This window comes from Asterias amurensis, chromosome 3 (assembly GCF_032118995.1).
Source record: "Asterias amurensis chromosome 3, ASM3211899v1".
Classification (NCBI taxonomy): domain Eukaryota; kingdom Metazoa; phylum Echinodermata; class Asteroidea; order Forcipulatida; family Asteriidae; genus Asterias; species Asterias amurensis.
The window spans coordinates 20,050,475-20,078,229 of NC_092650.1; the positions used below are offsets into that span (position 1 = coordinate 20,050,475).

The following is a 27,755-nucleotide window of genomic DNA, read 5'->3' on the forward strand; positions in this document are numbered from 1 at the left end:
TAATAAATGCAACTCAATAAAAGCATACATGTTTATTATTTGTGTAATAAAATCAATGAGTTTAAAACATGGTCACCTTCACATAACAGGCTCTATTAATAATAATTGTAAAATAATAATAATAATAATAATATTATAATAAGTAAAAAAAATTACATTGCTTGTAAAATACCCAGCAATCGACAAGTAAAGGGAATACATCGTTAAAGGCAGTGGACACTATTTGTAATTACTCAAAACAATTATCATCATAAAACCTTTCTTGATTACTAATAATGGGGAGAGGTTGATATGTTTAAAACATTGTGAGAAACAGCTCCCTCTAAAGTGACGTAGATTTCGAGAAAGAAGTAATTTTCCACGAATTTGATTTCGAGACCTCAGGTTTAGAACTTGAGGTCTCGGAAGCAACCATCTAAACGCACACAACTTCGTGTGACAAGGGTGTTTTTTCTTTCATTATTATCTTGCAACTTCGGCGACCGATTGAGCTCAAAAATTTCACAGGTTTTTTATATTATGCATAGGTTGAGATTCACCAACTGTGAAGACTAGTCTTTGACAATTACCAATAGTGTCCAGTGCCTTTAAATGATGGTCAAAATTAAAGCTAAAAGCAAATTTAACTTCAAAGTATAAAGTATAGTCATTGGATGCAGCTATCATATCGATTTCTTCAAGCAGTTTCAGATTAAAACAGTTTGGATAAAGCCATACAGCCATATATTGCTCAATATTCCATTTTATTCTAAAGTGTACTTTGACACAACTGGCCGTGTTCAACAAGGTCATTTTAAGGCCAGGTCGTAGCCAATAGATATGTGTTATCATCAGATCAATGCACAGTTCTAAAAACTGATAGGATTCAATCAGCCACGGACAGTTAATGTAATCGCTACAAAGTTAAATTTTCTCTTTTAAAACATACAGACAATTGGGAATAGCAATTTGTGATTTACATATATAGACATAGTAAGACAAAAATATTTCAGAAATTAATTACCGTGAACAATGGATTTACCTGGTAAGTCCCCCGATGGCAGCCTTGCATGTCTATCATGGCTTCGCTATTCACATTGCATAATTTTTTCCTTTTTTAAAATTTATTTTTGCTCAAAAGATAAACAACAAACTCCCAGTACTTCAAACAGAATCTTTTTTCTCTTTGCCTTAGCTTTGTCCAGCCATTGCTTCTTAGTGCCAGAGGTATTATATAAAAAAAAAATAATCTTGCCAAGCTGGAAGGGAAACAAATTTCTGGTAGATCCCTGGCGGTAACTGGTCAAGTATGATTTTCTTGATACAAGCAAACACAAATTTTATTGAATCTATAGCAGGTTTATTTAGCTTTTTTGACCATGTGGTTCAGAATCAGAATTGTCATCCTTTGTTACCCAGTGAGCCTTTTGGAAGTCCAATTGATTAAGGTGCGATATATGTTAAATTTTGGTAAACACAATCAAGTTACAAAATCAAAATGGTCTGAAACAGATGGATAGAAGCCCTCTCGAACAAGCACAGTTCTTTCATCAACAAAGACATCGTTATAAACTGAAAATCATTGCCAGTGCCAAAATCTTAAGTTTATTTATTGTTGCATGATACCTGATTGGTTCCTTGTAATCCTTGTAATTAAAATTGGTCAGCATGATGTTAAAAGTTAAGCAGGTATAATCCAAAACTGAAGTCAATTTCATAAAGCCAATAGGTATATGAAAACTTGCTAAGCACTGAAAAATCTTGCTTAACAGAAAACAAGTTACCAGTCAAAATTCCAACAAACTGTTTCCCCACTAATGATTGCTGAGCAAAGACATTTGGTTTGTAATACTGGTTTCATCAAGGAAGAAATTTCATGCTAAGCAAATTGCTGTTATTAGCAGCTCTATGAAATTGGGCCCTGCCGTCGATTTCACAAAACTCTTCCTAACTTAGGATTAATCTTATGACTTAGGACGAGTCCCAACCCTGCACTGTAGCATGCAGACCTAACTCTTTGTGTCGACGGCTGGTCCCTTGATGGTTGGGCAGTTTTGGTTGGTCACGAGGCTCCGTCATCTAACGTCCTTCTGCCATCAGGGCCTCTATCTCGTCTATTTCTCTGGGAACACCCGAGGAGAGATTCTCAGCGCCATCTTGCGTCACCAAAACATCATCCTCGATGCGGACCTGAGTATTAATGCAGTAAAAAGTATTCATTGAATAGTTGAATTTAAACCTTTGCTATGGAGATACCAATTACCATTACTAAAAAAAAAAGATTTTAGAGATCACCTAACATCACAAGGCTATCAGGGCCCAATTTCATGGCTCTGCTTACCGCTGATTTCTGCGCTTAAGATCACCATTCTCTGCTAACATGCAAACACCAAAATTCTACGCTAGCTGTGTAAACCTAGTTTGCCTAGTAACGTGGAGGACGCACGCCCACAAGCCAAAACTTGCCTCTAACCCGTGAAATACTCTTGACATAAGCACAGTAGAGGTCCCTGCTTCTGCAAGCGCCGATTCCTTGCTTACGGCAAGCAGAGCAGTGCAATTGGGCCTAGGTATGTGATAGGCAGTGAAATACAAAAAATGAACTATTACTAGATGTTCTGTTGGAATACAACAGTAGTAAAACAGTTAAGTTAGCATCTGTTGTTTGATTTAATTAAAAAACAAATTGAAACTCACCCCTCCAAAGTTCTTGAATCTCTCTAAGACATCTGGGCAGAGGAATGGCATCATGTCAGGGTTCTTCAAAGCTGGCTCCAGGGTCTACAATAAAAAAAAATTTCATTTGATTTATTCTGGTTGTGGAGTCACAAGTGAACTTAATCACTGAACTAGCCAAGAACTCAGTGGAAAGGAAGTTTCAGTTGTAGATGTTGGAGGACAACCCAAAGAACTATTCCAGGGAAAACTCACACAATAGTAAAGAGAGACTGAAAACCCCAATCTACATAGTGCCCTCGTTGGGATTTGAACCAGGGTTCCAGAGGTGGAAGGTGAGAAAATTATTAGACCGATATATATAACGCCATGTAAGGGTTTACACAAAGTGCTGAAGCACATTTGTCAGCCACTGCATGCACAGCGGGGCAAACCCTTCACTTTGGATAAGTTTCTTGAAAAAAGTGTTTTTAAAAGTGTCTTCCTTAAGGACACAAGTGTCAAGACCAGGTCTCAAACCCACACTCTGCTGATCAGAAATACTAGATCTTGAGTCAGGTGCACTCGACATCATCATCATCATTTAGCGGTCGCAGGCGAGATTCCATGAACAAGTCACGCCAGAGGTGTTTATCCCTCATCATGTTTGGAAGGTCCATGCAGTTGACATGCCAAAATATATTTGATACCATTATTCTAGAGAGAAATGTGGAGCCAGAAACTTACTTCTGCAATGAAGTAGCATCCAGGTTCCACTGTAATGACCATACCAGCTTGCAGTACACGAGCGGTACGCAGGTTCTTAATACCTGGTCTCTGGATTCGATCTACACCCTAAACATATGACAGGAATGATCAAGTACTCAACTTCAATTAAGTAATAATAATGTACATAAAAAGAACACATCAACTTGGACAATACTGCCACATAATTATACATGATGATAAGTCAACAAATATAAAAGATGCCATTTACATCCCAAAGCGCTCGGTATTTTTTCAGGCTAAGTGTGTGGAGCTACGTTTTGAAGTGTGAGACCTATTCCTTTATAGAACCATGTAATGGTTTACAAGGTGCTGTGGCGAAACATGCTGCTGATGAGACCAGGAACACCAGGGCAAGCCCCTTCTCTTTAAGAAAAGTGCACTGTTTTTTTGTGTGTGCATTTACACAACAGACAGGACCAATGGCTTTACGTCCTATACAAGGAAAGCAGCAATAACGGTTCATGTCTTGCTTAAAGACACAGGTTTCATGAACATAGCTCGAACCCACACTCTGGTGATCAGAAACACAAGACCTTGAGTCTGGACATCTTGATATTACTGAAGAAACAATTATGGTTTGTTCAAGTCTCTTAATTCCTATTTACCTTCGGGTATCCACCTACATCATGGGTATCGCAACCCATGAAGTGGCCCAGGCCGTGAGGCATGAAGACTGCCCCCAGGTACACCTTCATCATTTCATCTACGTCACCTTTGAGCAATCCATGACGGGTAAGCTCCTCAAGGAGAACACGCTCTGCCAGCCGGTGCATGTCCGGCCAGAGAACACCTAGTTTTGAGATTTGGAGATTCAAAATGTTATCAAATAAACAAATGGCTGACGACTAGGATGTGAATCTTTGCATGGTGAAGCTATAATCAATCGGATTTTGTGCAGGAAAAAAAAGAAGAAAAAAAAGGCTCTTAAGAAAGCTCTCGTAATCATTTCTTAAGAAAGCTCTTGTAAGATAGCTCTTATGAGCTCTGGTGGTTCTGAGAAAAACTTTTTTCAGAACCACCAGAGCTCACAAGAGATTTTATGGTGTCTCCAAAAACCCTACTTGAAATTATTAGCCGACATATTGAGAGCATGCACAAAGAAAGAAAATTGCTATCAACCTCAGCATTCTCCTGGGTCTATTCCTATCAAGTGGACATCTTAAAAAAAACAAAAAAACAATTGATTCAGAAAATTATGATCTGGAGGTTGCAGGTTCAAGTCCCACTCTGTCAATTTTTCTTTGTTAAACCCCATGGTATTTAAAATTTTCAGTTTTCTCTTAATCCACTTAGGGTGATCGCACTGCTGCCGTTTTACAGGTTGTATCAGAAGCTTGGGTGTTATCGCTGGCTATACAGCAGTTACAGGTTAAATGACTTCTTGACCAAATATCATGGCTTTGCTTACCGTAAGCAAAGAATTGACGCTTAAGGAAGTAGGGAATGCCTCGCTTACTTCAAGCGTATTTCACAGGTTAGCAGAGAAGTTTTGCTTGTGCGTGTGCAAATTCCAAGTTACTAGGCATTCTCCGCTTACACAGCTAGAACAGAACTTCTGCGCTTGTCCAGTAAGCGGTGAACGGTGAAAAAAGCGTAGAGTTGGGCCCTGATTGGCACCCCCAAACAAAGATACTGGCAAAATAGGGAGACTGCAACCACTAAGGCTAGATCAGATAGCGCAGTTGGTAGAGCACCAGCATGTTAATCCGTAGGTAGCAGATTGAAGACCCGCTCTTGTAAATTGTTTCTCAGGCATGCAACTGCCCGTTGAAAAAAAAAGAAGAAAATCTTCAAAGGCACAACGCAAGTGCGGAGGGAGGCAGCCGAAACGCCACGGGACACAAGACCCACAACGGTACCCTAGAAAAAGTTGAGGTTTATTATGATTTAAGGTGCATGGTAAGCATATACTAGGCTTATTTTTGTAGGTTTTGTAAAATAATTTTGATTACGATTTTGTTTATTTTTAGCACTTATTATTTTGTTTTAAACGCGGAAATCCGCGGAAACACGGAAGAGCTGCATGCCTGGTTTCTTAGTCCACATTAGCATAAAGGATGATAAATCTACCTGGTTTCATGGTCTTGAAGACTACCCTATTGGCCTTGAGTACAGCCTCATAGATCATACGCTGATCAGCAGTGAACTTGCCATTGGCTGGAAAGGCACATGTGATGTCTGACGCATAGCAGTAGTACTCTCCTCCCATGTCAAATGAGCTGGTAAACAACAAGATAAAATAATTGTTATTCTCTGAGAACTGTCCAGGGCCCAATTGAAAGGCACTGGACACTTTGGCAACTGTCAAAGACCAGTATTCTCGCTTGGTGTGTCCCAACATATGCATACAAATAACAAATCTGTGAAAATTTGATTTTAATTGTTCGTCGAATTTGCGAGAAAAAACACCCCTGTTGCATTACCTTATGTGCTTTGACATGCATAATAAAAGGCTTCAGCTGAAGTATTTTATTATTTGAGTGAGAACTTACCTCTTTCTAAAAGATTTTGTTTCAGAGGGAGCTGTTTCACACAATGCTTTATACTATCAACAGCTCTCAAGATTTTATGGTTACAATTATTTTGAGTAATTACCGAGTGTCCAGTGCCTTTACCAGAAAAAACACCCCTGTTGCATTAGCTTGTGTGCTTTGACATGCATAATAAAAGGCTTCAGCTGAAGTATTTTATTATTTGAGTGAGAAATTACCTCTTTCTAAAAGATTTTGTTTCAGAGGGAGCTGTTTCACACAATGCTTTATACTATCAACAGCTCTCAAGATTTTATGGTTACAATTATTTTGAGTAATTACCGATAGTGTCCAGTGCCTTTAACAGTCAGCAAATTTGTGTGCTTTCTGTAGCAGACAAAATTGCTACGGTGTTCATTGCATTGTTGAGACATATTTGCCATTTTGTGTACTAACTATGGTTAGCAGTGCTATAAGATGGAAGTCGTACAGTAAGCACAAAATCGGCCCATAAGCAACTCGATCAAGTTAGCACCTGCTTATTAACTACTACCTAGGCCAAAGGTAGGAAATCAGCAAGGACTACCACTTTCGCCTCATGGATCGAGGTGACTTTTCTATATAAACTACACTGCCGCGTAGTGAGTTCTTAATTAAAAACTCACCCAAATAAAAAATTTGTAGGAAATTTACCAAATGTCTCCATCGAGGATCTGGCGATTATTTGGAGCTCCAGCGTGCCCATAGTCAAGCACTGATGCATTGATACCACTGCAAAGACAGTCACAAAACTTTGAATAAAAACTTGCAATAATAAATATTAATTCAATGAACTATTTTTGGCATTATTTTATTGTATTATTGTATTATTTTGGTTGTGAAGGGTGTCGAAGCCGAGCCATTCGTGGAGCCTCGACTTGAGAACACTTATAGTGTTTAGACGGTGGATTAGGGAAAGTCTTTGGACAAGGAGACGACGATCTACTCTCAACAGAGACGAGGGAGGGTACGAACTCTCACGCATATGGGACTCCCTCATACCCCAAGTTCCACCCAGGGGGAGGACACAATCGGCCAAACCACCATCCAGTGGCCAAAGCAGGCAACAGCGCCACCAACCGACTGGTGGTGCCTCGTTCTGAGGATGACTAGTGATACTAGTCGAAACGTAAACGAAAAACGTGAGTATTTGGCTGTGTTTCATAGAAAATTCATTTATTAAGTTGATATTTTAACAGCCTGATGAACTTCTTTCATGATATCAAGTTATCCAAGTAAGGGTTCAACTCCTGGTAATGACACTTGTGTTTTTTAGCAAGATGCTTTACAACAATTGCCTCACTTCACCCAGGGATATAAACGGGTACCCGCAAGAGTAAACTTGATATAACCCGAGTTCAAAGAGGCCCTCAAAACACACTATTTCACAGCTGCTTTTCATTAATCTTGTGTTTCTCCCTTGCACCATGAGCATGATACCGGCGCGCTATAAGTGTTCTTCTTATTATAATTACTATTATTATTATTATATTATATTATTATAGTATTAAAAAAAAGCCTTCATGGAGGGCCATTCAAACAGCTGCCTACATCTACCAGCGACTACATTTTCAGTTTCCATGGCCAGCAGTCTCTGATGAATGAGCTAAACAGTATTGCCGTCTTATACAATGGCTACTTGACACTAATTGTATAACTTAATTGTAGTTTAATCTGAAACACAGGCATGTATTTACGGTCTTTTAGGGTAAGCAGCGAGAGTGGAAATCTTGTTACCTTGCACAGATACAGGTGTAAGCCACATGACGACATCCCCCATGGTAGTACACATGATGTTTGAATGTACTGTCAAACAAAAATCAAAACAATAATCATTTAGGAATAACAACATCGAGAAATGAAATTCGCGGAGATAAATCAAAACATTTTGTTATAGTTCATGGACAGGCAATCATTCCATGTATTGAGGTTTTGAGGCATTGCATGGTGAGATATCAATGTATATTCAGTTTAATGTAACACCATGTGTAATAACTATGCTGTGTAGACTTGATCTTGAGAACGTCTTTTATACTACTGCCGCGGAGTAGATTTCTGAATCCAGGAGAATATTTATTAGGTACTCTCTGCCCTGCTTTCAGATACTACGTTGTACCCATGTCCTACTTACGAAGTTCTGCACTAACTGCACTGACTAATAAGTGCTACCCTAACATTTCCCATAAGATTTTCCAGCGGAATTTTTTTTCTTCTTCTAAATGACAATACGCCATTTTGAGATATGGTGAACACATTTGTGTCACTACAAGTACTTTGGTTTGGGTAAATTTGTCTGTATTTGCCAAAATCAAACTGTGCACTCCTACATGAGGCGACTGATGCCACGCTCACCATATTGGTGGGCAGTTAGGTTTTATGTGTATTAACGCTGCATAACGCACGGCATAGAGTTATATATGAAAACGCACAGTGAAATTGCCCACCGGTATGGCGCATTCAAGATTTTTCTGATGATGACGTCAGGTGAAATGGGTCAATAGTGTCCCCACTACCTAAAAAAGGCTGAGAGGGATTCAATTCCACGCGTGAGACAGATACTGACCTCTCCAGCTGGTACTCCTGCATGCCTGGTCTGACCTTCCTCATAACCTCTTTGTGTGCCTCGCAGCTGACCTGACAGACATAGCGCAGAATCTCAAGCTCTCCCGGGCTCTTAAAGACTCGACTGAAATGAAAAAGGAGCCACAACAAAATATATCACTTTAGGATTAACACAGTATTTACGGGTAAAACGCAGGGTTTTAGCTTTGCTGAAAAATTGTGGTGATGGCATAAAACTTTTAGGTGCAACTAACTTCTTGTCATAATTTCCATTTCTTATTTTTTAACTTGTCCATAATGCCGTGTTCAGCGCCCCCGAGCATGTCTACATGCTTAGGGCGCGATTATTTAAGTTTTTGTATTGTTATTATTATTTGCAATAAAAAAGAAAAATCAAGGATCCTTTCCACCAACTCTTTTCTCAATTTACAAGACTGATTGCATGGCTTGTTGCTTAACACTTTTACTGAACCAAGATATATTTTACAAGACCAGATTCAAAATGAGGTAAACAAGCACTAAGCAAAGATCAATCACATTTGTCGGGGTACTTTGATACTCAACAGAATTGAACGATATATTAGATTCATTGTCAACATTTTTCACAAGGATGCTACTCATATGAGGCATTACTACTGTTAGTCAGTCAAAAACCATAATACCACTGGGCTTGTCCAGTGGCGATTTCACAGGCCCACTGCTTAAGTTACGGGTCGCAGGTCTGTGGTACAGTGTTAATTTCGAGCCCTGCATGTATTAAAGACATTGAGAAAAACTCTTTCATCTTCCTTCTAAATTATAGTTTAAAGCAAAGTTTTAAAGATTTTAAAAAGATTACAAAATAAATTTGAGTGCTTCATATTTGAGTTACAACACTTACCACTCGGATATTTCTGGATGGAGTATAGAATTATCGACAGTAAACCTAAACAAAAGGGGAAAAAAGAAGGACAATAATTACTGTCTTAGAAACATATCATACACATTACGCATAATTAAAAAAAAAATAACTGCTTTGTATAATAAAAATGAATGAACGTTATAAATCACATACATGGAACTTGTGTCACATGCCATCCATTATTTTGCCAAGTATTGGCCGCCATGACGCTCAACAAATAGATGAAATATGGTAGGAGTCTAATAAGGAAAAATTGTTTGTTCCCCATAAAATAATTATCCCTGCCTTTTTATCCAAACAAGGCAAGGTCATATCAAAGAGTAGGTTGGTAATCTATATGGAGTTGACCACATTGTTTACTGACAAAGAGTTCCTCCTCAGAAGGTAAATACCTTTAGTTTTTGAAATCCAGTGGCGTCATGTTTCAAATTTCGCTGTGAAAAAGTCAATTATATGTGGGCTGGATGAATTTATACATTTATTTTATGTTTATTGTGAACAAATCTCAATTGAAAATTTGTTCTTTTCTATGAATTAAACAAAACAAACATTATTGTTGTTAATCTGGTTTGTTAAAAACACTACAATTGAAACCAAAGGCTAAATTGAGACAATGCAAACATGGAGATAAAAATAGAAATCTTGAATGCATATCATTCATGCATTGTCACAAAGTATCACCACTTGGTGAAATCTGGCTTTTTTTTTAAACTTGGCTTCCCTTCTTAAAGACCATGGACACTATTGGTAATTGTCAAAGACCAGTCTTAACAGTTGGTGTATCTCAACATATGCATAAAATAACAACCTGTGAAAATTTCAGCTCAATTGGTCGTCAAAGTTGCGAGATGAAAGAAAAAAAGCCCTTGTCACACGAAGTTGTGTGCTTTCAGATTCTTGATTTCGAGACCTCAAATTATAAATCTGAGGTCTCAAAATCAAGTTCGTGGAAAATTACTTCTTTCTCGAAAACTACGTTACTTCAGAGGGAGCCGTTTCTCACAATGTTTTATACTATCAATCTCTCCCCATTACTTGTTACCAAGTAAGGTTTTATGAAAAAAATTATTTCGAGTAATTACAAATAGTATCCACTGCCTTTAAAAATGGTGAAGTAAGTCAATACTTCACCGCGTGACAATGTGCTCATATCCTGCCAATATTTATACAATACATGCAATAGGTCCAGTAGAACAATTTTTATGTCAGGAACAATGGAATGTGATCCATTGTTTACATACATGCAAACTTTGACCTGCAAGATTTATATCATTTCCTGCACAGTTCAGAACGGAATTTCCTTCTCATATTGTAATGAACTTTACATCCACACGAAAATGATATTGTAGAAACAGCAACTTAAAGGCACTGGACACTATCAGTAACTACTCAAAATAATTGTAAGCATAATTTTTTTGTTATGGTAACGAGCAATGGAGAGCTGTTGATAGAATAAACCTTGTGAGAAACAACTCCCTCTACTCTAAAGTAATGTAGTTTTTGAGATTGTGGTAATTACTCATCACTCAAATGTTAAAAGACTTCAGGCCTGGCGCCTTTTATCACAAGTGAGAAGTCTGGGTGGATTTCACAAAAAGTCTGGGTGGATTTCACAAAGAGTTAGGTCTAGTCTTATCTCGAGTTACAATGTAGGACCAGTTATATGCCCTAACTTAGGACTATCCATGCAATTTGTACATCTCCTAGGACTCTTTGTGAAATTAACCCCTACCAAAGGTGACCGATGCCTTTAATGGTATTATAGGCCCCCTATTGGATTGTTGGAACTGACGAAACAACAACAAGTGTATATCTCACTTGTCAATGCTGTCAAATGTAGCCTCATGTGAAGTCAATCCACTGTCTGTATTAACACCTTTCTGTAGAAAGATAACGATTAAATTTTTAGTAGGGTTCTGGATGCTACACCACTACATAGATGAAACACACTTGGTTTCTGAAAGATGCACAACAATTTTGTACATGCATTTCCCCCCCCAAAAAACTGGTTGCAGCCCCCGCCTGTCACCAGTGGAACGGCTTGCCTCTTACCCTTAGATCACAACCTAACATTTCTTCATTCAAATCCAATCTCAAAATCTAACTCTTCAGTCAAGCCTACCATTCATTTTCCCTTGGTCATATAGCGCAGTGACTAGTTTTTTCTAAATACCAGCGCTTGGTAAGATTTGTTTAAGATTTATTTATTAAAGCATCGGCATACTGTACCATGTAGCTGCATGTGACGTCAGTACAAGGGTCTATATAAAAGCAGTGTTTTAGCTAGACCAGTTTTAGTGGTGGGTTATAAACCCAATTTGTTCAAAGTCCCCCAAGATTATGAGGCCATTACAGTGCAAGCTGAAGGCATGGTGCCAGGTTTTAAAACTGCTCATGTTATAGTGCCATGCAATAAGTTGACCTTTTGACTGTGTTCTTTCTCTGTCAGTCTGTGACATTTGATACTCCCTATCGTTACCTGTGTTTCAGATCAATGCACAGTGAACAATATTTATTCTCGGCGAAATCTTTGCTGGGCGGCAGAGTGTGTTTTGCTCAGATTACTGGGCGAAAGATTTGAGTCCTGGGCAGACCCGCCCAGCACCCGCCCACCATGGCCACAACACAGATCTATAGTACTGTTTTTCTTCTAAAAGACTCCGCCTACATTTTTCAGAAGAAAACTGTGAAACAAACATGGGATGGCAGTTGGCTTCAAAATCCCCAGGAATTACCTGGGTATTGGCTCTGTAGTGTGACAAGGGTTATTTATATGAAAGAGAAACAAATCTCAAGGGCAACTCTCCGCTTTATGCTTGACTTACCAATGTGAGGAGAGTGCTTGGTTGCATGGCTCTCAACACTTCTGCCATCTGTAGCAAAGATAAACAAGATGTTACTGCTATGGAATTTGAACATGAATACTGAATGAATTACTGAATATGGCGTCATTAATATAAAAATTTAATAGAACCACCCTGAAAAAAAGCAAAAAATAGTATGCCTAATAGTGTTTACTGCGGTACAAACACTTGGGGTTTCGGCTAGTGGAACAACAATTAAAAATTATATGTCATATCAACAATGTTAACTTAGGTTGAAAGCTCCGAACAAAGCTTTGAACTTGCTGTTTGGACCGTCGAACGTTCAAAGACGAGTCATACCTTGGCTAGTAAAGTAATTTAAAGTTAACTTTTCTAAGAATCCTTGACCAGAATTAATCAATGAAATTAAATGAAATAAGAAAACACAGTACAGTAAACGGTAATAAAGTTACCTCTTCAACAAAGTGCACTTCATCAACAGCATAACGCTCTTTCAAATCCTCATTTGACATCAACCTGAAAACAAAAATGTAAAAAAAAATTGTTTCAAAATTGACTGGAACTCAGCCAACTCCCATATAAACACCAAGCTGGCAACAGCCAATCTTAAAGTATACGATTATAAATTATGATACTCAGTCGCTAGTCATTGTGAAATCATCACTTAGCTTCAGGGATTCGAACCCCCAACTTTGTAACCATTGGACCATGTGACCACAGTAACGTCTTTAATTCTTCACCATTTGGTTTTGGTTTGCAAATACCCGCTCAGAATAATCCGGTAGAGGGATCATTCAACCTCCTTTTATTTTTCCCCCCCGTGTTCAAAGGTACATGGAAGCAGGGGTGGATTGCCAAGTTACTCGTCCTAACTTAGGACTAGCCCCAAGTTTTTAACATCTCCTAGGACTAGTCCTAAGTTAGGACTAGTCCTAAGTTAGGACTGAGTTAGTCCTAACTTTTGTGAAATCGACCCCAGGTGTCATATGGAAACCTGTCCCTCACATTGGAAATTAACACGGGCTGGAGGAGGAGGGTTCAAAAGAGGACATTGTCAGAAGAAGTTTGTTAACAGTTTGGCATACATGGGGGACAACATCTTCGGGGGGGGGGGGGGCAGAATCTCCTGCCACAACAGGCAACAAACATATTACCAAGTTTAAAGGCAGTGGACACTATTGGTAATTACTCAAAATAATTATCACCACAAAACCTCACATGGTAACAAGTAATGGGGAGAGGTTGATAGTATAAAACATTGTGAGAAACGGCTCCCTCTGAAGTGACATAGTTTTAAAAAAAGAAGTAATTTTCCACCAATTTGATTTCGAGACCTCAAAATTAGAATTTGAGGTCTCGAAATAAAGCATCTGAAAGCACACACACTTCGTGTGACAATGGTGTATTTCCTTTCAACCTCGACGACCAGTTGAGCTCAAATTTTCACAGGTTTGTTATTTTATGCATATGTTGAGATACACCAAGTGAGAAGACTGGTCTTTGACAGTTACCAATAGTGTCCAGTGTCTTTAAACTCCTTTAAAAAACAAATCAGCAACTTATTATTTCAATGATAACTTATACTTACTTGCCAACATATACAATGTATGCTTCAGGAATCTTGGGGGCAAACAGAACAGTCTTGCCTGTTTCGACAGAGATGGCACCAAAGAATCCAGACAACTCCACCCCAAATGTCCACATGAAAAAGGATTCCTAGAAAAAAAACCCAGCAATAATACCAATTGTTAGGAGTAAATAACTACCCTTGTGGTTCTAAATTAAATAATGATTGTTGCAATGTTTACAATTTGGTTATTATACAAGGGTCTTGTTGTAGTAGTTATAGGGAGGTGTACCTCAACAAATGACCATAAATTGTACTTGGTAAGAAGCACTGGGGCTGTTTAATGTATACAATTGTTTCGGAAAATGATTAAAGGAATGTGGTTTTAGGGAGAGGGATTCACAAACATTTTAATCTAACAGCACCCTGCCGCATTTTCACACTTTTTAGCCTTCGAGAAAGACTCTGCTAGGGTCGAAACGTCAGGCCATTAACAATTTTTTGCATTTTCACACTGTCACAACTGTTTAAGAAGGGCTAATAAAGGCTTAAAGACATATTGCACCACGCAAAGCGCGCATACAGGCGCATCTCCTGTTCGCCATTTTGGGGGTCAAAACATGCACAAAAAGATGGTACACATGTTTACATGCGCATGGGTGCGTAAACACGTGTACCATCCTTTTGTGCACATTTTGACCCCAAAATGGCCGACAGAAGAAGGCGTGTATGCCTGCTGCATGTTGTGCTACGGGTCTATACACTTTACTCAATTACCTGACGAAACACCAGTTCGATATCTGTGCAGTATTGGTTGATCTCCTTCCCTCCTTCCAGGAGAATCACAGCCCCAGAGGGTACATCCTTGTTGCCTCGCAGGCGGTTCAGTAAGCGCCCTCTATTGTCTGAATGCAGCTTGGCAGGAACGGGAAAGGTTTTCCCGCCCAGGGAATAAATTGGACTGAGGAGAAAGGGAAATAAAATTCTTTTTACCCATGAAATTAATGTTATTTCATATATATAAAAAGGAAATGTAAAATACAGTGCATAATACAGTGCACAGTGCGTCGTGGGTTTCAACTCGACGTTTCGATCAGTATGCTCTGATCGTCTTCAGAAAAAGAAACAAAAATAAATTTACTGAAAAATGAAAGATATAAAATAAATTTAGTTAAAGGATTTGGGTACTTTTTCAAAATGTCCATATAATAGATTTACATTAAAATTACAGGGTTTGAAGATAATGATAGTGCAAAGCTTCTTTTCAAATCTTACTTACTGAAGTGCTGTAGTTTTTGAGAAATGAGTAAAACAATGTCATGAAAATACGATTGTAAATGATTAAAATAATTTCCGTCTCATGAGACGAAAATTATTTTCATGACATTGTTTTACTCATTTCCCAAAAACTACAGCACCTCAGCACGTAGTATTTTCAGGGAAGCTTTCTACTATCATTATCTTCAAACTGAGTAAACTGTAAGTTGAGTGTAAATCTGTGGACATTGTGTATTTTGTCCTACAAAAGTTACTTTTTATAGACCCTTTAAACAATTAAAAAATGATGAGACAAGAATAAGATTTGGCCTATGTTTCCATTTTCCTGTAAATAATTAGGGAAAATGTCATGTTATCAGGGTTGTTCTACTATATAACTATGTGCAATAATTTGGGTATTTAAATTTTATATATTTTTTATGAATCACCATTTTTCTGTGGTGGTACGATCAACATCGACTGCCTTGACATGATGATTGATTTGATTGAATTGAAATGTCAACATTTAAAGGCAGTGGACACTATTGGTAATTACTCAAAATAATTATTAGCATAAAACCTTACTAACTTGTTTGGTGACATGACGAGTAATGCCTGGGTCCCGAGAGGTTGATAGTATAAAACATTGTGAGAAACGGCTCCCTCTGAAGTTAAGTAGTTTTAAAGAACGAAGTAATTTTCCACAAATTTGATTTCGAGACTTCAAGTTTAGAATTTGAGGTCTCGAAATCAAGCATCTGAAAGCACACAACTTCGACTGCGTGTGACAAGGGTGTTTTTTCTTTCATTATTATCATAATCTCGCAACTGCGACGACCGATTGAGCTCAAATTTTCACATGCATGTTGAGATACACATCAACCAAGTGAGAAGAGTTGTCTTTGACAATTACCAAGCAAGTGTCCAGTGTCTTTAAGTTTAAAAAAAGAGGACTAGTGAGTGGCTTTGTCCAGTTACTTACGGAGGCATTTGTCTTGCTCAACTTGGTCTTGCTGATCACAAATCTTTTAAAGATCACACACAAGCAGCGGACACTTTTTGGGTGACAACCATAAACCAAAGGCAAAGCAAGGACGTACCACACCACCACCACCGACCAATGTCAACAACAGCACCAGTATGCGCAACACACACACAATGTCAGCAGTAGAACAAAAAATAATGACAAGAAAAACCCTGACGTGTCACATGTCTAATCACGTGATTGATCTCCTGTTCACGAGATCCGGATATCGATAGATCACGAGTTTGCGAGATAGGTAGGGAGTTTAGAGGTCACCACTGTGGTGTGGTCCAGGTGAATGTTTTGCCAATTTTAACTATTGTTTGTTTCTTTCATGCACATTTTAATTCATAAAAGCATTGCTCTCCCCCGTACAGCTATGTTGGGATAACTTTCCGCACCTCGCCACCACTTTTCACAATTTTTTTCAAAAAGGGATATCTCATACCATAGAGTAAGGACCTCATACTATCATACATAGAGGTTAATTGGATACTATATTATTTCATATTGAATGAAAAAGTGGTGGCGCCATACGGAAACTTTTCCAGGAATAAGTCTAGTCTTGAATGACTCTGGGCCGGTTGTTGCAAAAGTATAAACAATCGATGTCATCACTGTATGGCCCCACTGTATGATGGATAGAATGTGTGCACAGCCGGCCAGTCACGACACCAAACTGTGAAATTAACAACTTACAGAAATTTGTGTAACTCTTTGTAGAATACAGATCCTTGGAGCTGTGTTCTACTAGGGCCTACTACTATTAAACTCAGGCACTTTTTATTTATTCATCTGATTCTGACGCATCGTATCGATTTTTAATTCAGTTGATTGATTGCCTGAGTAGTACAGTCAGTATGATTAGGAGGCTATATTATTATTGTCTCAAAGTGGACACGTTAGCAGAACGAACCTCATTCAGGGTAGGAGTAGACTCTTTGACTGGTGTTACTTCACGGAGGCAACATAGGCGATTGCCTCCGTGCCCCCAGGTCATTGCCTTGGTACCCTTGAAAGTTGCAATGCTCCAGTTGTACAATTTACAATTTCCCCAGGGCCCCAGGGTGCCCTTTACTAAGGAGAAAATGCATCTTTGCCCTTGCCCTTTCAACAACGAAGCATACACAGTAGACTTTACTCAGTAGAAATTTGTGTATGACAGAGCCTTACCTATGGTTTCTTTTACTTTCCAGTGATTTCTAGCAAGCTCAGTGACCATTGATGGGAACCATGTCTAACGGGAAACGTGATGTCATTGTCATTGGAGGGGGAATCAGCGGTGAGGCCAGAAACTAGATACAGCGTTCTCTCTTAACATGGCCTACATTGTAGTGTGACACTGGATTTAAGCTCTGGGCCCAATTTCATAGAGCTGCTTAAGCAAAAAAATTTGCTTAAGCAAAAAAATCTTTGCTTTGTAAAATCAGATTACCGGCTAAGACTCCACTCAATTGTTATGCTAAGTAAACAACAGCTAAATATTAGTCACAAGCAATGTACATGCCATGAAATCTTTGCCAGTAACATGTGTAAAATAAGCAAGCTATTTTCGTGCTTAAGCAAATTTTTTGCTTAAGCAGCTCTATGAAATTGGGCCCAGGTTACTTCTAGAAACTATAAGGTTCCCCTGTGAACCTTATAGTTTCTAGAAGTGAGCTCTGGTGGTGTTACTGATAAAGCAGAGTGTGGGTTTGAGTCCTGGTCGTGACACTACAAGCAATACACTTGTTGGAGAGGTAGTGTTTTTGACCAGCCAGGCTTCTGTTGGATGATACCCAAGCCTATCTTTATGGACTGTAAAGGGGTATACCCTGTTTCAGCCCGAGGAGTAGTTGGCAGGCTCCTGAAAAACACGGTTAATTTGTAGCCCACACTTTGAAGTGGCCTTCTGGCCTTGTGTTTCTGCATGGCGACTTGCATTTATAAACAAAAATCCTAAAAAACAGTGGTCCTCTGGCCAATTGCCAGTTAAAACACCTGAGGAGCAGTCAACATCCACTCCATGTGATCTGTCTGGCAAGTTCAGTGTTGAAAAGCATCTCCATTTTCTTGAAATATAGATTAGTGAAAAATCTTGGAGACCAGTTTGTTTTGTTTTTGTTTTTAAACTCGCCTGAAAGAAGGCTAAATCCACATACAATGTAGTGCTCTGGCAGGAATAGAACAGGGGTCCTAGAGGTGGGAGACAAGTAAAGATACCACTATATAAAGCCAACCCGACCGCAGCCTCCTGTAGCTTTGGACTCTCACTAGACTAAAAGTTTGTAGAGCTCTCTCTCTCTATATTTGCTGAGTTTTTAGGAGGGGTTTGGAATTGTGTGTTGACCCCTTGCACGGAGTGCAATTTACAAGTGCCTATATTCTTGTCCGCCAATTTGTGATTTAAAATTTGCTCTTGCAATTGACTCTTAAACTGGTGGAAATGCTGGACACGCATTTGTGTAGTGCACTTCAGGTTATGCAAGGGGTCATTACATTTGTACATTTTTCGAAGGATCTTAGAGAAACACTAAACTGTAGGAATGGTTTTGGGGTCAACTGGTCAAGTGCTGAACTTACTGGCCAAGTGCTAAAAATACTGGACTCTAGCTGGTTGTCAAGTGCTGAACTTATTGGCCAAGTGCTAAAAATACTGGACTCTAGCTGGTTGTCCAGTCGGTGTTTCAAGCCCTGTACATTTTTGGTGAAACTTGCAATGGGGCAGTCATGAGTTTTCTCAAGTTGGATTAAGTCCTACTGTTAGGACAGTTCATCCAAGACGGACCATGAAATCAAACAATTCTTTAGAGGCACAGGACACCTTTGGTAATTATCAAAGACCAGTATCCTCACTTGGTGTATCCCAACGTTTGCATACAACAACAAACCTGTGAAAATTTGACTCAATTGGTCTTTGAAGTTGCAAAAGAATAATGAAGGAAAAAACATCCTTGTCGCACAAGTTGTGTGCTTGTCTAAAAAAGGCCTAAAGTCTTCTAAAATTTGAGTGAGAAATTACTTCTTTCTCATTGACAATGTTATTGTAGAGGGAGCCGTTTCTCACAATGTGTTATACTATCAACAACTCCCCATTGCTCAGTACCCAGTTAGTTTTTATGCTTACTGTATGCTTACTGTATTGCCAACAGTGCCAATAGTGTCCAGCGCCTTGAGGTCGAGTTCTAATATTTCTAATTAATGGAGGCTCCAAGTCATATAATGTTTTCAATATTTCCATTCAAAAAGGTCTCTCTGCTGCCAAACTACTCCAGGAGCAAGGCCAAAATGTTCTGGTGTTGGAGGCCAGGGACAGAGTGGGAGGTCGGACTTACACCTTAAGGGTAAGCTTCTCTCTGCCTTAAACAAATTTTTCAAAGATTAGTCCTATAAATGAAATCTGAATATTGAGCCTTTTCCTTGTTTACCGATTCAAGCTGGGGTGTTTCTGTTCATCAAAGGGTGGGTTTAAATCACGATTTGACACTTGTGTCACTGAGGGAGACACTTTATTAAAATTGCTTCTGACAACCCATGGCTAAACGGGTTCCTGTGAGGGCAGAGATGGTTCTTGTGATTGATTTAGCGTACTTATTTGGCAGGGAGCTGAGAGATGGTAGGAAAGAGTTATTGTGGCCCAGTGACCAGCTGCGCTTTGATATGCCCCTAGGGATGTGATTTAAAAGTGCTTTATAAGAACCTAGTTTTGTTGTTATTATTATGACTAAATTGCTCTGTAGGACCCAGCCTTCGAGTATCTGGATGTTGGTGGCACGTACATCGGACCCACTCAAAACAGGATCATCCGTCTGGCCAAGGAATATGGAATCCAGAACCAGATAGTGAACGAAGTTGAAAGAACGATCGAATTCAGGAACGTAAGTCGTGCAAAACGAGACTTAAGTTCGTTTTTGAAAACCCAGAGTAGGTCTTTATTACTTTGGGTGTCCTGGCAGAGCAGTCAAGGGTGGTGGCCTCAAGTTCTGTAATTTACAGAATGTGGGTTCAAATTCTGGCCTGGGCCCAATTTCATGGCTCTGCTTACCGCCGAATTCTGCGCTAATGATAACCATTCCCCGCTTACTTGCAAGCGTCGAATTTATGCGCTAGCCTTGTAGGCGTAAATGGCCTAGTAACATGGAGTACGCACGCGCAGACACCAAATTCGCCGCAAACCCCTGAAATAGGCTTGCCGAAAGCGCGGAATTCCCTGCTTCCAGAAGCGCCGATTCTGTCCTTACGGTAAGCAGAGCCATGAAATTGGGCACCGGTCAGTCTCGATACTTGTGTCCTTAAACAAGCCCTCCCAGCAGTGCAAAGGGGTACTAATGAGAGCTGTGGAGTAACCTGCGACGGACTGGCATCCTGTCCAGGGGAAAAAGAAATACTCTCAGTCGGTTAAAGGCAGTGGACACTATAGGTAGTTTCTCAAAATAATTATTTCCATAAAAACTTACTTGTTAACGATCAATGGAGAGTTGTTGATAGTATAAAACATTGTGAGAAACAGCTCCTCCTGAAGTATGTAGTTTTTGAGGTAATTTTCAAGAATTTGATTTTGAGACCTCAGAATTAGATTTTGAGGTCTCGAAATTAAGCTAGGGGGCGACATTGTTTGGGGGCGACATTGCCAGGGGGCGACTTTGTTTCAACCCGGGGCGAGCCGGGTAGGGGGCGACTTTGCAGGGGGCGACTTTGTTGGTGGCGAGCTTGTCAGGTGGCGAGATGACCAGCATTCACTAGTACTACTGCATGCTAAAAGTAAAGCAAATGTATAAAACAGACCGAAATACATGTAGGTCATGACACCGGTACCAAAAATTGAAATAGCAAACATAGATCAGTTGTATTGTGTACCGTACCAAATGATTATTATTGTGATTGTGAATGAAAATTTGACACACAGTTGTAAACTTTATTCTAACTACAAATACCATACATGACATAACACATAGGATACCTTGCACAATATTCTTTGCCTTCTTGGCTCACATAGTAAAGTATTATTCAATCTCTACGTTGTTCTACCATGGTTCTACCGAACAACACTAAGGTTTTATGATAATAAAACAATCGAGTAAACATACATCAAGCATGTGAAAATGACATGAGTGTTTTACAGAACCAGTCACTGATTTGCTGACACTTGTTACTGGCCGAGTCAAACTGACACACAAACAAAGCAAGTGACAGTTCAACATTTTCTATAATTATAATAATAATAATAAAAAGATAAGAATTAAGAAATACTTCCAAGTTTCACCTTTGCCGTTTCTTCATGCCCACTGTCCTCTGCTTCCAGTTTCTCCATTCGACTCAAGTAAAGCTCACGAAACTCATTCATCAAACCTTGCATAGATTCGCTGCCAGCACCGCTGACATTACTAGCACGGGAAGTTCCACCGCCTGCAGCGGACCCATGAAGACCCCGTCCCACGGGGCTTCCGGCGCGGACAGACGGCGTAGAGACGCTGTATTTTACACCAACACTCGAGTCCAAGAACGGTCTCTCTGCCCGTGTCCGAAGCGGGCTGCTGCTTCGCCCACGTCCAAATTCCGCCATTGTCAGGTGTTAAATGTCAAATGATATGCATCCTTGGAATGTTTATTCAACAATAATCAAGATTTACAGCTCTTGATTTAACGTCGAAAACATAAATTTTGCCGGTAATATTTTTAAAACGGCTGCCATTTACTGATCGTACCAACAGTCGTCTGCATGCGATCGTGCCGACACCTCAAACAAATACACGCTTCATTCGGCGCGTTGATTGGTCTAGCTGTAGGTATGTGACGGCTGTTTACTGTTATTCTAGATTGAAACCCTGGATGTAAATAAACGGCTGTTTGTTGTTAGATAACGGTCCCTGTACTATACAATAGACATGTTACTGCCCTCCCGTGGTGACATTTTATAGTAAACTACAACAAAACTTGACTTTTGGTTTTACGGGACAAATTGAAGAAAGTTTTTTTGGGGGATTGAATAGGAGTGTGTATGGGCATTGAAGTAAACAACCTTGACTTTCTAAGTGTCAAAAGAACCGTTAATCAAGGTCTCTCTGTGGAATTCCACGCTTTTACAAACCCTGTAAATTAGGCTATTTATCCAAAGATAGGCCTACCTCTCTTTTAAACAACTAGCCCCCCCCCCCCCTCAATCATTTAAGAATGTGTTCATGCATGTCAATTTGATTGTGTTTCACCCTACACTGTGTGTTAATCACTGTCGATCTCTATACATGAAATCGGTACTTTACCAAGTCCTGTGAAAAAAACAGCGGCTTTTTGTGGGAATCAAACTCTGATGCTGCTGATAACCCCCTGCATTCATTAGAGCAAAATTGCAGGGGTTATTGGTTCAACTCCCACCTGAGTAATTATGCCTGTGATTTTATTATATTGAAAAGAACAAACTTATCTCACAGTTAGACAATGTACTCAAGGAAACCACTGAATACACACGCAACTATGTACATGCATGTATACAGTTCAAAACAATCTTTATATATCTGTTTATCCCCAATGTAAATTTAACACTTATTAAAAAAACAATTGGGTAATTTTTTTCTCAATAGAAATTTAGTATGTGTTGCTTGGAATGCAGAGAATGCAGAGGAAAATAGAAAACACTTCAGAAAAGCACTGTCAGTAATAAATGCAATTCAATAAAAGCATACATGTTTATTATTTGTGTAATAAAATCAATGAGTTTAAAACATGGTCACCTTCACATATAACAGGCTCTATTAATAATAATTGTAAAATAATAATAATAATAATAATAATAATAATAATAATAATAATAATAATAATAATAATAATAATAATAATAATAATAATAATAATAATAATAATAATAATAATAATAATAATATTATAATAAGTAAACAAAATTACATTGCTTGTAAAATACCCAGCAATCGACAAGTAAAGGGAATACATCGTTAAAGGCAGTGGACACTATTTGTAATTACTCAAAACAATTATCATCATAAAACCTTTCTTGATTACTAATAATGGGGAGAGGTTGATATGTTTAAAACATTGTGAGAAACAGCTCCCTCTAAAGTGACGTAGATTTCGAGAAAGAAGTAATTTTCCACGAATTTGATTTCGAGACCTCAGGTTTAGAACTTGAGGTCTCGGAAGCAACCATCTAAACGCACACAACTTCGTGTGACAAGGGTGTTTTTTCTTTCATTATTATCTTGCAACTTCCGCGACCGATTGAGCTCAAAAATTTCACAGGTTTTTTATATTATGCATAGGTTGAGATTCACCAACTGTGAAGACTAGTCTTTGACAATTACCAATAGTGTCCAGTGCCTTTAAATGATGGTCAAAATTAAAGCTAAAAGCAAATTTAACTTCAAAGTATAAAGTATAGTCATTGGATGCAGCTATCATATCGATTTCTTCAAGCAGTTTCAGATTAAAACAGTTTGGATAAAGCCATACAGCCATATATTGCTCAATATTCCATTTTATTCTAAAGTGTACTTTGCCACAACTGGCCGTGTTCAACAAGGTCATTTTAAGGCCAGGTCGTAGCCAATAGATATGTGTTATCATCAGATCAATGCACAGTTCTAAAAACTGATAGGATTCAATCAGCCACGGACAGTTAATGTAATCGCTACAAAGTTAAATTTTCTCTTTTAAAACATACAGACAATTGGGAATAGCAATTTGTGATTTACATATAGACATAGTAAGACAAAAATATTTCAGAAATTAATTACCGTGAACAATGGATTTACCTGGTAAGTCCCCCGATGGCAGCCTTGCATGTCTATCATGGCTTCGCTATTCACATTGCATAATTCTTTCCTTTTTTAAAATTTATTTTTGCTCAAAAGATAAACAACAAACTCCCAGTACTTCAAACAGAATCTTTTTTCTCTTTGCCTTTGCTTTGTCCAGCCATTGCTTCTTAGTGCCAGAGGTATTATATAAAAAAAAAATAATCTTGCCAAGCTGGAAGGGAAACAAATTTCTGGTAGATCCCTGGCGGTAACTGGTCAAGTATGATTTTCTTGATACAAGCAAACACAAATTTTATTGAATCTATAGCAGGTTTATTTAGCTTTTTTGACCATGTGGTTCAGAATCAGAATTGTCATCCTTTGTTACCCAGTGAGCCTTTTGGAAGTCCAATTGATTAAGGTGCAATATATGTTAAATTTTGGTAAACACAATCAAGTTACAAAATCAAAATGGTCTGAAACAGATGGATAGAAGCCCTCTCGAACAAGCACAGTTCTTTCATCAACAAAGACATCGTTATAAGCTGAAAATCATTGCCAGTGCCAAAATCTTAAGTTTATTTATCGTTGCATGATACCTGATTGGTTCCTTGTAATTAAAATTGGTCAGCATGATGTTAAAAGTTAAGCAGGTATAATCCATAACTGAAGTCAATTTCATAAAGCCAATAGGTATATGAAAACTTGCTAAGCACTGAAAAATCTTGCTTAACAGAAAACAAGTTACCAGTCAAAATTCCAACAAACTGTTTCCCCACTAATGATTGCTGAGCAAAGACATTTGGTTTGTAATACTGGTTTCATCAAGGAAGAAATTTCATGCTAAGCAAATTGCTGTTATTAGCAGCTCTATGAAATTGGGCCCTGCCGTCGATTTCACAAAACTCTTCCTAACTTAGGATTAATCTTATGACTTAGGACGAGTCCCAACCCTGCACTGTAGCATGCAGACCTAACTCTTTGTGTCGACGGCTGGTCCCTTGATGGTTGGGCGGTTTTGGTTGGTCACGAGGCTCCGTCATCTAACGTCCTTCTGCCATCAGGGCCTCTATCTCGTCTATTTCTCTGGGAACACCCGAGGAGAGATTCTCAGCGCCATCTTGCGTCACCAAAACATCATCCTCGATGCGGACCTGAGTATTAATGCAGTAAAAAGTATTTATTGAATAGTTGAATTTAAAGCTTTGCTATGGAGATACCAATATACCATTACTAAAAAAAAAAAAGATTTCAGAGATCACCTAACATCACAAGGCTATCGGGGCCCAATTTCATGGCTCTGCTTACCGCCAAATTCTGCGCTTAAGATCACCATTCTCTGCTAACATCAGGCATGCAACTTAAAAAAAAAGAGGAAAATCTTCAATGGCACAACGCAAGTGCGGAGCGAGGCAGCCGAAACGCCACGGGACATGATGCCCATAATGGTACCCTAGAAAATGTTGAGGTTTATTATGTTTTAAGGTGCATTGTTAGCATGTAATAGGCTTATTTTACATTATTGTAGTTGTACATTGTTGTTGCCAGGCATATATATATATGCCAGGCATTTTTTTTTTTTTTCGATTTTGTTTTTTAGCACTTATCATTTTTTTTTTTACGCGGAATCGCTGTAACATGCAAACACCAAAATTCTACGCTAGCTGTGTAAACCTAGTTTGCCTAGTAACGTGGAGGACGTACGCCCACAAGCCAAAACTTGCCTCTAACCCGTGAAATACTCTTGACATAAGCACAGTAGAGGTCCCTGCTTCTGCAAGCGCCGGTTCCTTGCTTACGGCAAGCAGAGCAGTGCAATTGGGCCTAGGTATGTGATAGGCAGTGAACTACAAAAAATTAACTATTACTAGATATTCTGTTGGAATACAACAGTAGTAAAACAGTTAAGTTAGCATCTGCTGTTTGATTTAATTAAAAAACAAATTGAAACTCACCCCTCCAAAGTTCTTGAATCTCTCTAAGACATCTGGGCAGAGGAATGGCATCATGTCAGGGTTCTTCAAAGCTGGCTCAAGGGTCTACAATAAAAAAAAATTTCATTTGATTTATTCTGGTTGTGGAGTCACAAGTGAACTTAATCATTGAACTAGCCAAGAACTCAGTGGAAAGGAAGTTTCAGTTGTAGATGTTGGAGGACAACCCAAAGAACTATTCCAGGGAAAACTCACACAATAGTAAAGAGAGACTGAAAACCCCAATCTACATAGCGCCCTCGTTGGGATTTGAACCAGGGTTCTAGAGGTGGAAGGTGAGAAAATTATTACACCGATATATGTAACGCCATGTAAGGGTTTACACAAAGTGCTGAAGCACATTTGTCAGCCACTGCATGCACAGCGGGGCAAACCCTTCACTTTGGATAAGTTTCTTGAAAAAAGTGTTTTTAAAAGTGTCTTCCTTAAGGACACAAGTGTCAAGACCAGGACTCAAAACCACACTCTGCTGATCAGAAACACTAGAGCTTGAGTCAGGTGCACTCGACATCATCATCATCATTTAGCATATGCACAATGTCACGCCAGAGGTGTTTATCCCTCATCATGCTTGGAAGGTCCATGCAGTTGACATGCCAAAATACATTTGATACCATTATTCTAGAGAGAAATGTGGAGCCAGAAACTTACTGCTGCAATGAAGTAGCATCCAGGTTCCACTGTAATGACCATACCAGCTTGCAGGACACGAGCCGTACGCAGGTTCTTAATACCTGGTCTCTGGATTCGATCTACACCCTAAATATATGACAGGAACGATCAAGTACTCAATTAAATTATTAATTAATAATAATGTACATAAAAAGAACACATAAACTTGGACAAGATTGCCACATATAAATTATACGTGATGATGAAGTCAACAAATATAAAAAATGCCATTTACATCCCAAAGCGCTCAGTATTTTTTCCTGCTAAGTGTGTGGAGCTACGTTTTGAAGTGTGAGACCTATTCCTTTATAGAACCATGTAATGGTTTACAAGGTGCTGTGGCGAAACATGCTGCCGATCAGACCAGGAACACCAGGGCGAGCCCCTCCTTTAAGAAAAGTGCACTTTTTTTTTTTTGCATTTACACAACAGACAGGACCGATGGCTTTACCTCCTATACAAGGGAAGCAGCAATAACGGTTTCGCGTCTTGCTTAAAGACACAGATTTTATGAACGTAACTCGAACCCACACTCTGGTGATCAGAAACACAAGACCTTGAGTCTGGACTTCTTGATATTACTGAAGAAACGATTACGGTTTGTTCAAGTCTCTTAATTCCTATTTACCTTCGGGTATCCACCAACATCATGGGTATCGCAACCCATGAAGTGGCCCAGGCCGTGAGGCATGAAGACTGCCCCCAGGTACACCTTCATCATTTCATCTACGTCACCTTTGAGCAATCCATGACGGGTAAGCTCCTCAAGGAGAACACGCTCTGCCAGCCGGTGCATGTCCGGCCAGAGAACACCTAGTTTTGAGATTTGGAGATTCAAAATGTTATCAAATAAACAAATGGCTGACGACTAGGATTTGAATCTTTGCATGGTGAAGCTATAATCAATCGGATTTTGTGCAGGAAAAAAAAGAAGAAAAAAAAGGCTCTTAAGAAAGCTCTCGTAATCATTTCTTAAGAAAGCTCTTGTAAGAATGCTCTTATGAGCTCTGGTGGTTCTGAGAAAAACTTTTTTCAGAACCACCAGAGCTCACAAGAGATTGATTTTATGGTGTCTCCAAAAACCCTACTTGAAATTATTAGCCGACATATTGAGAGCATGCACAAAGAAAGAAAATTGCTATCAACCTCAGCATTCTCCTGGGTCTATTCCTATCAAGTGGACATCTTAAAAAAAACAAAAAAACAATTGATTCAGAAAATTATGATCTGGAGGTTGCAGGTTCAAGTCCCACTCTGTCAATTTTTCTTTGTTAAACCCCATGGTATTTAAAA

General features: G+C 39.0%; 3 protein-coding genes across 6 annotated transcripts in view; 1 reads left to right on the forward strand and 2 right to left on the reverse strand.

Moving 5' to 3' along the window:
• LOC139934383 (xaa-Pro dipeptidase-like) lies at positions 1-16,188 on the reverse strand. The gene is made up of 15 exons (XM_071928593.1): positions 16,028-16,188; positions 14,566-14,749; positions 13,810-13,937; positions 12,674-12,737; positions 12,222-12,269; positions 11,215-11,276; positions 9,376-9,420; positions 8,497-8,619; positions 7,671-7,739; positions 6,588-6,665; positions 5,494-5,642; positions 4,029-4,213; positions 3,382-3,489; positions 2,677-2,760; positions 1-2,169 (listed from the first exon to the last, which is right to left on the reverse strand). Exons 1-15 carry the CDS (start codon positions 16,033-16,035, stop codon positions 2,059-2,061), a joined length of 1,446 nt encoding a protein of 481 aa, XP_071784694.1. The 5' UTR covers positions 16,036-16,188; the 3' UTR covers positions 1-2,058.
• Positions 9,429-27,755, forward strand: part of LOC139934384 (amine oxidase [flavin-containing] B-like) — a 20,458-nt gene continuing 2,131 nt past the window's right edge. The window contains exons 1-5 of one of the 4 annotated variants that reach the window (XM_071928597.1): positions 9,429-10,796; positions 17,266-17,351; positions 19,298-19,392; positions 19,789-19,926; positions 21,351-22,831. In XM_071928597.1, coding sequence (XP_071784698.1) covers positions 17,294-17,351; positions 19,298-19,392; positions 19,789-19,926; positions 21,351-21,635 — 576 coding nt within the window. In that variant the 5' untranslated portion in view covers positions 9,429-10,796; positions 17,266-17,293 and the 3' untranslated portion in view covers positions 21,636-22,831. Of the gene's footprint in view, positions 10,797-16,257; positions 16,364-16,393; positions 16,524-17,265; positions 17,352-19,297; positions 19,393-19,788; positions 19,927-21,350; positions 22,832-27,755 lie in introns of those variants that run through there. The other 3 variants (XM_071928595.1, XM_071928596.1, XM_071928598.1) reach the window with 3 other exon arrangements.
• The window catches only part of LOC139934382 (xaa-Pro dipeptidase-like), a 16,934-nt gene continuing 12,120 nt past the window's right edge, over positions 22,942-27,755 (reverse strand). The window contains exons 12-15 of the mRNA XM_071928592.1: positions 27,091-27,275; positions 26,442-26,549; positions 25,752-25,835; positions 22,942-24,950 (exon numbers count right to left, since the gene is read on the reverse strand). Of these exons, the coding sequence (XP_071784693.1) occupies positions 24,840-24,950; positions 25,752-25,835; positions 26,442-26,549; positions 27,091-27,275 (488 nt within the window). The 3' untranslated portion in view covers positions 22,942-24,839. The remainder of the gene's footprint in view (positions 24,951-25,751; positions 25,836-26,441; positions 26,550-27,090; positions 27,276-27,755) is intronic.